General features: G+C 46.4%; 1 protein-coding gene across 4 annotated transcripts in view; it reads left to right on the top strand.

Annotated features, from left to right (window-relative positions):
- The window catches only part of dimm (basic helix-loop-helix family member dimmed), a 391,032-nt gene that overhangs the window by 357,119 nt on the left and 19,820 nt on the right, over positions 1-14,093 (top strand). For all 4 annotated transcript variants that reach the window (XM_089587989.1, XM_089587988.1, XM_089587990.1 and 1 more), the window contains 2 exons: positions 3,639-3,747; positions 9,577-9,698. In XM_089587989.1, the coding sequence (XP_089444115.1) occupies positions 9,583-9,698 (116 nt within the window). In that variant the 5' untranslated portion in view covers positions 3,639-3,747; positions 9,577-9,582. The remainder of the gene's footprint in view (positions 1-3,638; positions 3,748-9,576; positions 9,699-14,093) is intronic.

Here is a 14,093-nt window from a genome sequence, read left to right as displayed (position 1 = left end):
TTAAAAATCGCTCCCACACAATTGAAACAACCTGAGTGCCCAATCTCATCCGTCTAAAGTTTGAATATATAGGAGCAATTTGGCATCCACTCTACAATTACTTTCTGAAAGTTTAGAAGCCATGTAAAACCGTGCATGTAAAACCGTTCGCCTGCCCATTCATCCTTCACAAGTTTCACTGAATTCAAGAAACGAGCCTCTTTCCTGCTACTTGTTCGTTACCGCAGAGTTTCCAAATCGCTGTGTTCCACGGATACTTTCGTATATTGTCAGCTAGCACTTACTTTACGCAGCGATCACATGTATCTTATTAGAGTAATAATATCCTACAAGTTTCGTACCTTCGACCGAGGACTGGCACGTTCGAAACTCATTCTTTGTCCTAACTGCGAAAGACTGGAACGGCTTTCCCGACGACATTGTTCGTATAACAACCTTATAACGGCTGAATGGAAAGCTGACAGCCGTGGAAAGGTGCTAACCCGTCTCTTAACCATCATCATACACTCTTTAGCGAACTGCTAAGCCGCGTTTTACCATTATACGCTGTTCCTTATATTAGCCGAAATGCTATCGGCTAGGAGCTGTTTTACGCACAATTACTGGTTTTAAATAGTTCGCTGCTCGATTTGCGTTTTCCATTTCGTGTTTTTATTTGAATTTTCGACTTTCTTCAAGGATTTATTTTTAACATATGTGCATCTTTTTTTTCGCGGCAGATAGATTTTGGTTTATTTCTCAGTATTATAATGTGTCTGGTTGCTTACATTTGCTCCATGTGCCATATTCTACAGGCAGCCATTTCAAATGCCGTTATGTATACGATGTTCTCTCGGTATGCTTTGTGCATTTGTTATATCAAGAATTCTTCTGTGTACAGCATCCCTCATGTAATGCGTATGTTAGGACTTTTATGGATGCAAGTAAATGAATATAATAAATAAATAAATGAATAAATAAATCTCTTTTCAAGTGCCTGGAGCAGCGAGTTCCTTTATTTGGCGCACTTTACGACGAAGCCAAAGGATAGAAAAAGAAAGCGGATTGTGGAAGTACGGTGTAAACACAATACACGCATATGCATAACAGTGCGGAGATGAGCAGAAAAAAATACAGCGAGAGAATCGCTTCGGGCAACTAATAATGATATTAGTACCAACAACGTTTAGTACTGTCATTACTCAGTCTGTTTACGGATTCCGTTATCCCTCGCTTCGTTTGCTTTTCGAAAGCGCGCTAATGAAAGCTGTCTCAGCAGCAGTCTCATTTGTCAGTGTAAAGGTGTCCACCGGCAAATAATTGAAAGCTAGCTGCCAACTGACACCCAAATAAGCAAGACGGTTTGGGGGAGCCGTACATGAAAAGTAGTCGTGCAGCAATCAAAGTAATTGCTCAGCCGTCCTCTTTGCGAACAGTGATGCTCGCTTTCAGACTTGGCTAAGAAGCTTATCTGAAATGACCGAAGAAAAAAACTAACGTCAAACCACTGAGGACTGCGCTCATTTCCTCGAACGCTGAGAGGGAATTTATAGGGTCGCTCTCATTGAATGCATCTCTAATAGCTATTCTAGGGCGCTTCTTATTAATGAGAGTCACTGCCCCGAACGTTTTCATGAAGGTCTTTGGACACAAGCAATGAGCAGCGCGGCCGGAAAAGAACATCGACAAAAAACAAAAACCTAAATCTAGACATACACTCACACAAGTTCAATGCGGCTCCCTTTTTAAGGATAGACTGCGCTGGTTTTGCTGAAAATATTCCGCGAAAAAATAAAATGGCTTGTCGGCAGCGTCGTCAAAGGGCTAATCTGCACGTTGAAACGTCAACGCCAATATATCATCTAGCGCGAACGTGAATTAGGGCGCTTCTATTATGTGGAACGTCAACAAGCTGGACTCCGGTCGGCTCTTTATGCTACTCGGGACTTAACTGTGCCCAGGTCTCTTTGATCATTACCAGATTTGAAAGTTCCGATTGGGCCCATGTATTGAAAGCTGCCAGTGCATACCCAACAATTCTGGACAAAAGTATTTTTGAACGAGAAACAGTTCATGAAAGCAATTTTTTCATCTACTGTAACAGTTCACAATAACCGTCAATGTATCCGCAGATCTCCCGTCGGGAGGCTTGCATTGTTTTGTGTTTGTTTGCTATAAACGTTTTTGATATCGTCAAAAACGTTCCCCATTTATTTTCTATGTGAATCTTAGCTGCTGGATGCGAGCGATGGAAAATGTTTACAAGAAAGATTTTGCTGCGCATCAAAAGAATGGACCATTTCCTTTAATATTTTCATAACAGTACTTGCATTATCCCAGGATTAAAAATTTTTGTCCAAGAATCCTGAACATGGCTTGCCTCGGAATTCGGCGGTTAGCTGCCTGTCACGCCTCTTGTGGCAGTAATAATTAATTAAAACACACACGAAGCAAAAGAAAAATTGCGGTTGCACCACATGTATAGTTAATAACTCCGTTAAAAGGGATGCACTACAATCTGCTGACGTCCAGAAACTGGCCGCTCTGTATGACCGGGATTTGACTGCGTGTCGTAATTGATATGATTTACGAACCTAAGACAATCGGCTATAGACATGCTGGTTAATGTGATCAACTTGTTTAAATGTGACGATCTTTAGCACCTACCACGAACTTGTAGCATTGCAGAACAATTTTAATTGAGCAAACTTCTGCATTTCTTGTTATTAAGCCTCTATTCTTCTTTAAAGACACAAATTAATTCTGTTTGTGGTCGTAATTTTTGTTCACTCGTCTTACGAGCGTGTCTGGCTTCGTACAGGCTAAACTTCCGAGCTGTCGAACATTCAACTCTGTGTAACTATCGGTCTGCTTTCTGTAATTGGAAACAAGATATTTATTTATTTATTTATTTATTTATTTATTTATTTATTTAATACTGCGGAGTCGCCTGACTCCAAGCAGGCATGAGCACAGATACAAATAAAAAACAAGATATGCACGAGCGTCATGCAAGAGCAAACGATGATGCGAAAAAAGAAACCAAAAAGACAAGGGTTTCACATACAAAAGGCTCTCAAATTATCAACAAACGTTTCTACATTCGGGCTGTTCACTACACACTTCGTCAATTCATTCCACTCTGCAATCGATTTGACAAAAAAATGAGTGTTCAACTGTGTTAGAGTATGCACGAAATTCTTGCAGCATTTTTCCATGGTTATAACGCGTACTTGCTCATGAAAGAGGAGTAATATAATCATGGGTGTTTATTCTAATCAGATTATTATATATTAGGTACAAAAATTTCAACCTTGTTTCAGTGCGCCTTGTCTGAAGAGATTCTAGGCCAATAGAATTGATCATAGCTGTTACACTATCTCTTCGTTTGTATCTATTGCAAATGAAACGGGCCGCTGTGCTTTGCACCCTTTCTAATTTGGAAATATCCTTGGCCGTAAATGGGTCCCATAAACAACAAGCATATTCCAGACGAGGCCGCACCATATAATCTGTGCCTTATATTTTGGAACAGAAGGCGGGAGTAGATTATTTGTAAACATGACGTTCTATTTCGTCCCAGTGGGACAGCTTCTGTGGGCAGCGTCACTCGATTCATACTAATCGTTTTCTCTCCCTCTCTCGTGCCTTCTGCGCAGGCGCACAGACCGAGCAGCCAGCGCCACCCAGCGCCGACTAGCGGCCGCCTCAGGCCCTGCACGACGTCCCCGCGTGATATGGCCACGTGACGTCACCACCCATTGCTAGGTAAGGCATCGTTGCTCCTACTTTCACTTGCGTCTCGTTTCCTTTCCGTAACCATCTTTTAACTAAATCACTTACTGCGGCAGCGGTTGGGTTGCACACGATGGATAATATAGTATGTCTAGTTTAAAATTTAATGCAGCTTCTGCCACACGCTGCATAAAAAGCAAATTTCTCAGATATTTCATCATACTTCGTGGTGCAGAAGACAAAGCAAAATCTATACAACCCTTCTCCCCTCACTTCTAACCAGCGTGGACTTTCTGCAAGTTTGGTTTGGTTTGGTTTATTAGGGTTTAATGTCCCAATGCGACTCAGGCTATGAGGGACGCCGTAGTGAAGGGCCCCGGAAATTTTGACCACCTGGGGTTCTTTAACGTGCACTGATATCGCACAGTACACGGGCCTCTAGAATTTCGCCTCCAACGAAATTCAGCCGCCGCGGCCGGGATCGAACCTTTCTGCAAGTACTAGTAATTAGTAATAGTAATCGTTAATAGCAGTACTATAAATGCTAATAATAGCAGTAGAAGTTATAGTAGTAGTAATAATAGTCATTAGTAGTGAAAGTAGTATCAATAGTTTTACTAGTAAAAATAGTAGTAGCATAGTCGTAGTCGACCCATCTGCAGTGAAGCTCCGCCTACATCCATAGTCATCACCCGTTCTTCCGTGATAGGCAGATAGCCCGTTATGAAAGCCTTTCTTGTTACCTAGACAAAAGACCAATGAGAAGACCAAATTATAAGTAGAAGGTTATGGATACCACTGGCTAAACTTGTTTTAGTAAAGTGGAACATTGAAAGGTTGATTTCGTTTACTGCAGTGATTGGTTAAGACATAAAGTAGTCATACAACACACTGCGAGCCACGGGGTGTTTTTGCCAACTTCTGGTATGTAAACTCGTGTTCTACACTAGTGCTAGTAAGTCGAACCTCGTTATAACGAAACGGTTTATAACGAAATAAGGGATATAACGACGGAATGATGATTCCCCTAGGATGCTCGGCTAACACGGAATGACGAAGTAATCGCCGGGCCTCTCCAACTTCGTTGTAACGAGGTTCAACTAGTACCTTGCAGTATTAGCAGCAGTAGTACTAGTTGTAGTGGTTGGTTTGGTTTGATTTACTAGGGTTTAACGTCTCAATGTGACTCAGGTTATGAGGGATGCCGTAGTGGAGGGCTCCGGAAATTTTCGACCACCTGGGGTTCATTAACGTGCACTGACATCGCACAGTACACGGACCTCTAGAATTTCGCCTCCATCGAAATTCGACCGCGGCGGCCGGGATCGAACCCGCGTCTTTCGGGTCAGCAGCCGAGCGCCGTAACAACTGAGCCACCGCGGCGGAGTTGTAGTGGTTGGATGTTGGTGGTGCAACGGCAGCGGTGGCAGTGAAGGCCACTGTGCTCCAAACTTTTGGGATGAGGTTTAGTTCTGATTTTCAAATATTGAGGCCTGAAACACGGGTTTAGAAAACAAGCTAAAATATCAATTGAAAGTTATCGGAGGCCGCCGATGACCCCTAGAAAACTGTCTAAGATGCCAGAACAGTTCGTCGGCTGTGGCTGAGGCTCAAACCAAATAATATTCTCTTTGGCCGGGATCTGAACTCGAAAGCGTTTTGTCTACAGCACACGAAGGTAGTCGAAAGCAATTTCGAGAGGGTGCGGGCACTCTTCTAATCGGTAAAGTTATCTATGGAAAACCGATTTGCCGCCATTTCTGTGTGGACAATAAAAGTTGAAAAAGAAACACTGTTCCGCAGGACCGCCGCCCCTTATTCCCGTTGCCTTTCGTTTTTGGCATAAAAGTTTTATTCATTTATTTCTTCAATCCTGAAATGCTTCTATAGACGGGGATTTTACATGAACGGCAGGTGGCTTCAGTAAGGGATGATATTTGCAGTGGCTCTTTTGAAACGCGCAGCGTTGGACTGGCGCACGACTTATCCGGGAGTTGACCTTAAATCCGTTGTAAAAGGATTTTGCCGTGCTAGTCGGTTCTTTTCTGAATTAAAGAGTTAACTGCGCGAAAGGGTTAGGACACCAGGGAGACACATTGCTTCTAAGTGTCGTGAATGTATCTCCCTGGTGTCCTAACCCTTTCGCGCAGTTAACTCTAATTCTTAAATCCACCGGGGTGAGAACGTCGTTTAGACCCAAAGGAACGTTCCCATAAAGGCGGTGCTGCACAGAAATGTGAAGCAAACCGTCTTGGCGTAGTTATAGGCTACGATGCTAGGAAGGAAGGAAGGAAGGAATAAAGGAAGGAAGGAAGGAAGGAAGGAAGGAAGGAAGGAAGGAAGGAAGGAAGGAAGGAAGGAAGGAAGGAAGGAAGGAAGGAAGGAAGGAAGGAAGGAAGGAAGGAAGGAAGGAAGGAAGGAAGAACTTTATTTTCACTAATGTTTTTTCCTGCGGTTTCGGGGCATCTTCAGAGACGTCTTGGTTCTACCCCCAGGAGCCTTCTGTGTCGAAGTCTGGAACATCGCATAGAAGTGTGCCGTGCAACCGTAACCCTCACGCGCCGAGAACGGCCGGTGTTTATATGACCCTTATAGCGAAAGAAACGTCTGGTGCGCCCCGCGCACCTAAGAGCTCCTTCCCGCACGGAGCTTGTCGTCTCCCAATTTATACCGTCATTGTCGGTAAGAAAATAATGAAAAAAAATCGAAGAGGCGCTCGACCCGCTTTCGATTATGCCTCTTCCCTTCACACCGTCTCTCTCTTGAGTGCATCGATCGCTTCCCAGCAGAGCGGCGGACGAAGTACTCAGCAGCGGCAACAGATGACGCTTGAGTCGCCACAACTTCATCCATCACGCGCTAGCCGGCGGCGTAGCGGCGGTGCCCAGTGTTTGCGAAGCGCTAACCACGCGCCGAGAACTGCTCGGGCCGCGAAAAAGAGGACCTCTCTGGTGCGCGCGCCTCTCCTGCTCGATGTTGGCGGCGCGAAGGTAAACAGCCCTACCGCTGACCGGCGCAGTACTCTCCCCCCCCCCCCTTCCTCCTCCGCCCTCTCCCCTCCCCACTGTCGGACGCGGCCATTTTGATTAGTCCTAGTCGCCGGGGCACCAGGTTATCTCGCGATTCGGGGCTGTCGCCCAAGTACCGGGCACGGCCTTGGGAAGGAGGGTCAAGCACGCACAGTGCTTCAGCGAACATTGAAATGTGCCATACTTTCATATGTAAATGTTTGATGTATGGGTGATATATAAATGTGTCGAGTCATATTTTTCCGTGCGGAAAATTCTAATATAAATAGGATTTTTCATGGAACAAGTAGCGCACTCAGGATAACAGACAAGAAAGACCAAACAACACAAGCACTTGTGTTGTTTACCCGCCGCGGTGGCTCAGTGGTTACGGCGCTCGGCTGCTGACCCAAAAGACGCGGGTTCGATCCCTGCCGCGGCGGCTAGAATTTCTTTGGAGGAGAAATTCTAGAGGCCCGTGTACTGTGCGATGTCAGTGCACGTCAAAGAACCCCAGGTGGTCGAAATTTCCGTAGCCCTTCACTACGGCGTCCCTCGTAGCCTGAGTTGCTTTGGGACGGTAAACCCCATAAACCAAACCAAACCATCAAATGTCTATAGCTCTACTTCAGCTCGAAAATAGGATTTTTATCTTATGCATTCCAGTATCTTTCCACCTATTAGTCTGATATGGGTTTGAATGAGCTTAAGATGAAGCAGCATGAACAAACTGATACAACAGCACTAAGTTCTATGACGACAGCAATTATTCCTGCCTTCAGTTAACAGCACAGCACAGGCAAACTTGTTCCGTTTTGAACGGTGCGTAACGAATGTCTAGTAGAAGTCTTTGTTAGGATAGCTTCGTTCACCAGCAACTCGCCGCTAGTACATATGTGGCTATACTTTTCAGAGGGACCTTAACAGCTCATTGACAGCTGCCTATTTATATGCGGCTGCCGCCGTGACTCAGTGGTTATGGTGCTCGGCTGCTGTCCCGAAAGACGCGGATTAGATCCCGGCCTCGGCGATCAAATTTCGATTGCGGCGAAATTCTACAGGCCTTTGTACTGTGGGATGTCAGTGTACGTTAAAGAACCCCAGGGGGTCGAAATTTCCGGAACCCTTCACTACGGCATCTCTCATAGCCTGAGTCGCTTTGGGACGTTAAACCCATATAAACCTAAACCTATGCTGACAGTGTAGAGCTTTCAAGCTCGGCATTTCCTAATGATGTGGCTCTGTTCTTAACTGACGTTAGTGTGCGCGTGATTCAAATGCAGGCTTCTGTGACTGCGATGGTCCTGCAAATTTATCTCCCACCGTCACTGAACCTAATAGCCTGTCAGATATTTAATTTAGTGAATTTCTTATTATACCGATTGCCTGTTAGTTCCCGATAAGCTAATAGGCTATTAGTTCTGCAATTAGAGTTTTCACTAGGGTTGTAGTTCTGATTGCTCTAATGTAAGAATAATGTATGTTTGGTTTGGTTTATTGGGGTTTAACGTCCCAAAGCAACCCAGGCTGTGACGGACGCAGTAGTGAAGGGCTCCGGAAATTTCGACCACCTGGGGTTCTTTAACGTATGGAATTATGTATGTGATTTTCGGTTTGTTGTAATACCGTCCATACTGGTGCACTGCCACAACGATCTCAGTATGTCGTTGTTGCCATAATAATACTTCTTTGATTCGGTCTGCATAAAAGTGTCAAACGCCAAGAGGTGTTTACGTAATGCTGCCCCCACGGTTAGCAAGAGTAGGGAGAGGGCAATCTCGCGATTTCCCTGTTAACGGCAGCCATTAGTTGTCGTCAGTGTCGCCAATGGTCGTGAACTTGCATTATATATCTCATCACAACTGAAACGGAACGCTGTAAGTGCGATCAGTTTATGCAAGTTATAAGCTGGAAGTCATCATTATTAGATATAAGTGATTTTTTTATAAATTAACTTTATCGTTACTTCTCCGGCAGCGACCATTCTTGGAACCGTTGTGATAATTCGATCTCAGTGCTTGTGTAATACGGCCGCTGCGTGGAGCGTTTTGCCCATAAGCTGTTTGAGGCTTTTGCGGAGATCTCGTCGTTCGCTCAAAATTACGTCATTAATCACGTTTCTAATAGCACAGCTGTGGTTGCGGCGAAACCGTATCTTTCCGACCAGTTTCTGAGGCACCAGTTCTAATCCGTCGACGGTTAGGATTGGTGAGGGGTGGAGAACTGGCTGATTAGGTAAATGAGTGCACTCAACGAAGCGCTTTCGCGGCACCTGGCCAGGTACAGAATTCCAATCACAGGAAGTGAAATGACTGAAATTTTTCGCTTCCACAAACCGCGCTCGAGTGCACCACTCTAAAAGGCCTGTGGCTGTTAGTGAGCACATGAGAGCAAATAAATAAATAAATAAATAAATAAATAAATAAATAAATAAATAAATAAATAAATAAATAAGCAAACATCGGTGCGTAGCTACTTGACAGTGCGATAGAGATAAGGGGAAAAAGAGAGAGCAAAGTTCATGAGCGGGAGCCAATTTCTAGAAGAAACATAGCATATGCTTGCGTAAAGCTCGAGGTTGGTGCGCAAAAGAACGGTCCTGGGGTCGGTGTACCTGGCTGGGTCTTAAAGTGCTTTGTCGCTCGTCGTTCCCTCTGTACTTTTGGGACCAGAACTGCACATAGCATTGCTGTCCAGCTCCGGTGAACTTTCAGCCCAGCGTGGCCAGCACTAGAACTTCGTCAGCGAAGTGAAAGGAACGGATGTAAGACAATAGCTAAACCCTCACAGTGCATCCGTGTGCTTAACGAATCGCTCTCTATAAACTCGGTCAATCCCAATGGTGCTGTCGCAGGAGGACATGGTGAGGTCTCGAGGCGAAGACACGGCGGCTCACGAAGAGGACCCGCTGGGCGCCGAGGACTGGCCTGACGAGGCGCGCCAGCCCGACAGGAAAAGGCCCAGGCCAGACTCCAGGTAATTGCTTCTTCACCCCGTAATAGTCTTCACTGCTGGGGCGATCTTGTTCGGCTAAATTCTGCGTTGGGAATACGGACGTCGCGGCGGCGTGTGGCGCTGTGCGACGCAGTGAAAGGTCTCAGTTCTCTGCACGTGATGTTCGATTTCACTATGCCTGGTCACTTGCGAAACATTTTAGCGTACAGGAACTGGCGGTTTTGTTATTTCCTCGACGCTGGAGTCCTTGTTGTTGTTGTTGCTGTGAGCCTTTCAAAAGATGTTATTACCCAGTTTTTCTTCCTTTTCGGTACGTTTTCTCGAGGTGCGGTTCAGCCCAGTTCTGTCCTAACGACAAATTTTTTGTAGTATTGTAGTACTTTCCTGTACTGCCGTGACGACAAGGGATCCTTGACAGCCTTGACAGTCCTAGACGAAAAAAAAAAAAAACCCTGCGCCGCGCGAGCTCGGTGCCGTGCCGTAATGCGGCCCTTTCTTCTGGAGCACTGAATTTCTGATTAGCTCTTCTAGAAGCCTCCAGAGAGCAGGTTGTGATGCTCTGGCGTTCGGCCGCTATGCAAGTATAATTCGGCTCGTGGATGATACTGCAGAAAGTTTTGTTAGTACAAGAATGTCCGTTGTTGTTGTGACTGACTGAGAGAAGGATGAAAAGGAAATTGCACGGGCCTGCCTACTGGCTCGAGCCAAGCCACCACCGCTGCCACGGGCAGATAGAGAAGAGTTGAAAGATCAGAGGAAAGAGAAAAAGGAAAGAAAAGACGCGCGTCGCAGCAACAAGTTCTTGGTAAGAAATACTGAAGAAAATCTGCTTTAACGACAGATTTTCAATTGTTTTTCTATTAGGAGGTGTTCACCACGAGTGCGACAGTTGCCGGGTCATTACTTTCCTCATTGCTTCAGAGGCAACAACAACCTCTTTAGCGCAAATTACGGCTGCGCTCGAAATTGTTCCGGAGCTGTTCATTACGACACTTCTCTCTCTCTTTCCTTTTTCACTCCCTTTTCTTTCCTTCCCCACGGTGCGGTTCAGGTGTCCACCGAGAATTGAGACTTGCTGTGCCATTTCCTTTCCTCAAAAACCACTGACCGGGCGGAGCCCTCCACCACAGCACCTCTTCCTCTATTTCTTCTTTCACTCCCACCTTCCTTTTATAGGTAGGTAGGTAGGAAAGACTTTTATTGCTCTAGAAAGGTGCTAGTAGCAGACGAGAAAGAAGAGGTCCATCTTCCTTCTTCTCACAGGGTCGGTGCCCCTATTGCAGGGCTCCGCTGAGCTTCGCTGCTCAAAGGCGCGAGTGAGGCGTGTTGTAAATCTACCCCCCCCCCCCGTAACTCTCTTTGTGTGTTCCAGTCACACCTGTATCCACTTAGGCCATGCCCAGAGGCAGTGCGTGGTTCTGCGAAAGTGGTCTTTCTCCGTGCACGCGCTCCCATGCGACCTGAAAAGACAGGTGGAACCAAACACGACGGACGCATACGACTCCTGGATTCCACGTACCTCCACTTCTGCCTAACTACCACGACGTTTTTCCCAAGACGGAGAAAGACCACTTTCGCAGAACCACGCACTGCCTCTGGGCATGGCCTAAGTGGATACAAGTGTGACTGGAACACACAAAGAGAGTTAGGGGGGGGGGGGGGGGTGTAGATTCACAACAGGCGTCTACCGATCAGTGAGACAGTCAGGCGACATTTTCCTTAACTAAAACCTTTAATAACTGGGTGGCGTCCTGCAGAGCAAGCAAGTTCTTGCGCAAAATGGCCTACAAGAAACTTTAGTTACACGCATTTGTTATCTCGAACGGCTCGTCCACAAACGCTCGAGTCCTTCTAAAGAAATTAAGGGGGGGGGGGGGGGAGGTCTGAGATAAGGAAAACAACAGTAGCAGGTAGTCAGCGCTAGCAATACTATATAGTAGGTTAACAGGTGTTGCATACACAGAGAAGACGTTGACTTCTAGAAACGGCTTTATTTTCAGTGGAAAGAGACAGCAGGCACACACATGACTGATGCATGGGTCAGCCAGTACAACCTTCACGGCCTTTTTATTGGCACGGGCGAGAGTGGTGGGGGGAGGAGAGATCGCACCGAACGCCACAGCTAAGCACGAGCTTTGCAACCGGCGTCGCGTAGAACGCACAGTAGCGTTCCACAGAACGCGTGCACAGACCGCAGTGCGCGGATGCAGCAACAGAGATAGCAGCAAAACGTCGAGTGGGGCTAGTTGGTATATGTTTATTGAGGAATAACAAGTGGCGTGTGTCGCGTATTGTGTGCCGTTGTCTCCGATAAACGTTTAGCCCATCCCAGACAGGCGGCAATGCTCAAGGTATGTACAAAGCTTCTGACCATATTCCCTTGACTCCGATAATTTCTTACCTTAAAATGTTTGAATCTTTTCTAAATTACGTCCTCAGGCTGTCAGTGTCGTAACTCCAGCATGCATCGATGGTTGGTCGCTTATTAGTAGTCACCCTACACATCAGCCTCTTCAAATGATGCGCGGGATTGAGAAACTAAGCAGTTAGTTAGCTACGCTCATGCATTTCGTCCGTCCTTTTCGAGAAAATTAGCGGCGTTGGAACAAATTTATAAGCCTAAAGCAACCGCCTTGTAATGGCGTCAGACTGGACGTATTCCGTACCCAAGGTCCCGACGCAGTATTCGCAGTGAACAGAGCATAGTGAGGTGGGCTTGCATATAATTGGGCAGGAGCCAGCATGGCTGTATCCGGAAGATATATACCGACTTCTTCAGTGTAACTACCAGAGAAGGCCCTTGGCCTCCAGGCTTTGTGTTGCATTCGGAGTTCTGCGCTGGATTCTTCCGTAACGATTATCTGAGTTGGTTTCAAAATTTACCCAGCGAGACGCTGAACAGACACGCATCTTCGCATAATGCGTTTCGGGTCATTGCAACCTGTCTAATAGGGAACTACAGGGTGCTGCAGTAGGTTTCCGACGCGGAGCGGAAATAATATGCTACAATGAGAGGCTTTGTTTTTTCCTACTGCAACTGAGTTGGTACGCGTATGTGTAGGCGTTATAATTATCGTCTCGCTAGAGACCTCCTCCACTGCTGCGCTAATCTGGTTAAACGAACATCAGTCCCGCTTCGAGTTATTGATGAATATATGGCCTCAGTCTTTCGCAGTCTGTCTAGTCTTTGGTTTTAGCCGAAAAAATTCAGGGGGCACTTTGTTGACCTAAAGTGCGTTGAGGCGAAAGCCTTAAGCGCATTGTTGCCGCTTGTGTCACATGTGTGGTTAAGATGTTAAGCTTCGCCTCTAAGAGTGGAACGCGACAGCGTCTTGCAATGCTGCCAGGGAGTCCACAGAACTCCATCGCCCGTTCGGTTTTACGCCTTGCTCGTCGGTAAATTGGTTTTTGAGGAAAGGGAATGTATCTGTCTCGCATACCTTGGTGGACACCTGAACCTCGCCGTAACGGGAAGGGAGGAAGATGGGGGTGAACGAAGACACCGTATTCACCAGACGCGCCTTTGTTCATTCCAAACCATCGAGCTGGCATGGCGGAGTGGTAGCGTGCTCGTCTCGCACTCCGGAGACCGGGGTTCGATTCCCGAGCTCGACCAGTTTCCTACTCGCTTTTATTTATCTGACCTGATTAGAAAGGTTAATTAGGCTAATTGGGTAATTAAGCATTTAACTCAGCTCATTCTCACTTACTTGGAGCATCACTATACAATCCCTGTAATTGGCTGCATGGTTAGTAGCCGAAGTACAATTGGCCCCGTTTGAAATTCGCGCGCTGTGACGTCACGACCGTTTTGACCAATTGAAAAGCGTGTCATTTCTGTCGACAACTTCTGCTTACAACGATGAGGCATTAAAGGCTTCCGCCTTAATAGAGGACCAGCTTGCACTAGTACTCAGGCGCTCCCAGCTTCCTCTGCAGACCTGGACGGAATTTCTTTTTTTGGCAGCCAGATTTGGAGGCGCCTGTACGCAACTTCGCTGCCCTATACGGCTGCACTCCGAGTGAATGTTAGGCAAATGCCACCACGAGTTGCACTGGGCCAGTGTATCGGCAGAGAGTGTGAAATAGGTTCGCGCTCTGGTGGCGATCAGGAGATGGAGGAAACAGGTTAGTTTGAAAAATACCAAGAAGTTTCATATCCAAGACTCCAGTAGCGTAGGCGGCCAGCCTAGCTCTTGAGATAAGCTCTGCTGTTCTTCGAGAGCAGTGCTGGTCTGGCCAGCCTCACGGGAATAGGATGTGGGATTAGGAATTGGTAATGGAAAGCTGTAATGAATTTAGCGACCGATAATTAATCGATTATTGTTTTATTGCGAAAGCAATACTACGCTAGGTTTTGAGCCTTCAGGGTGGTCCCGGCGGTAGTCATGTTTGACCTTGAGACGGCCTCCAGTT

Source organism: Amblyomma mixtum, chromosome 4 (genome assembly GCF_055824585.1).
Source record: "Amblyomma mixtum isolate Tamu chromosome 4, ASM5582458v1, whole genome shotgun sequence".
Taxonomy (NCBI): Eukaryota; Metazoa; Arthropoda; class Arachnida; order Ixodida; family Ixodidae; genus Amblyomma; species Amblyomma mixtum.
The sequence above is the reverse complement of the archived record's forward strand: the minus strand, read 5'-3'. Positions and strand labels throughout refer to the sequence as shown.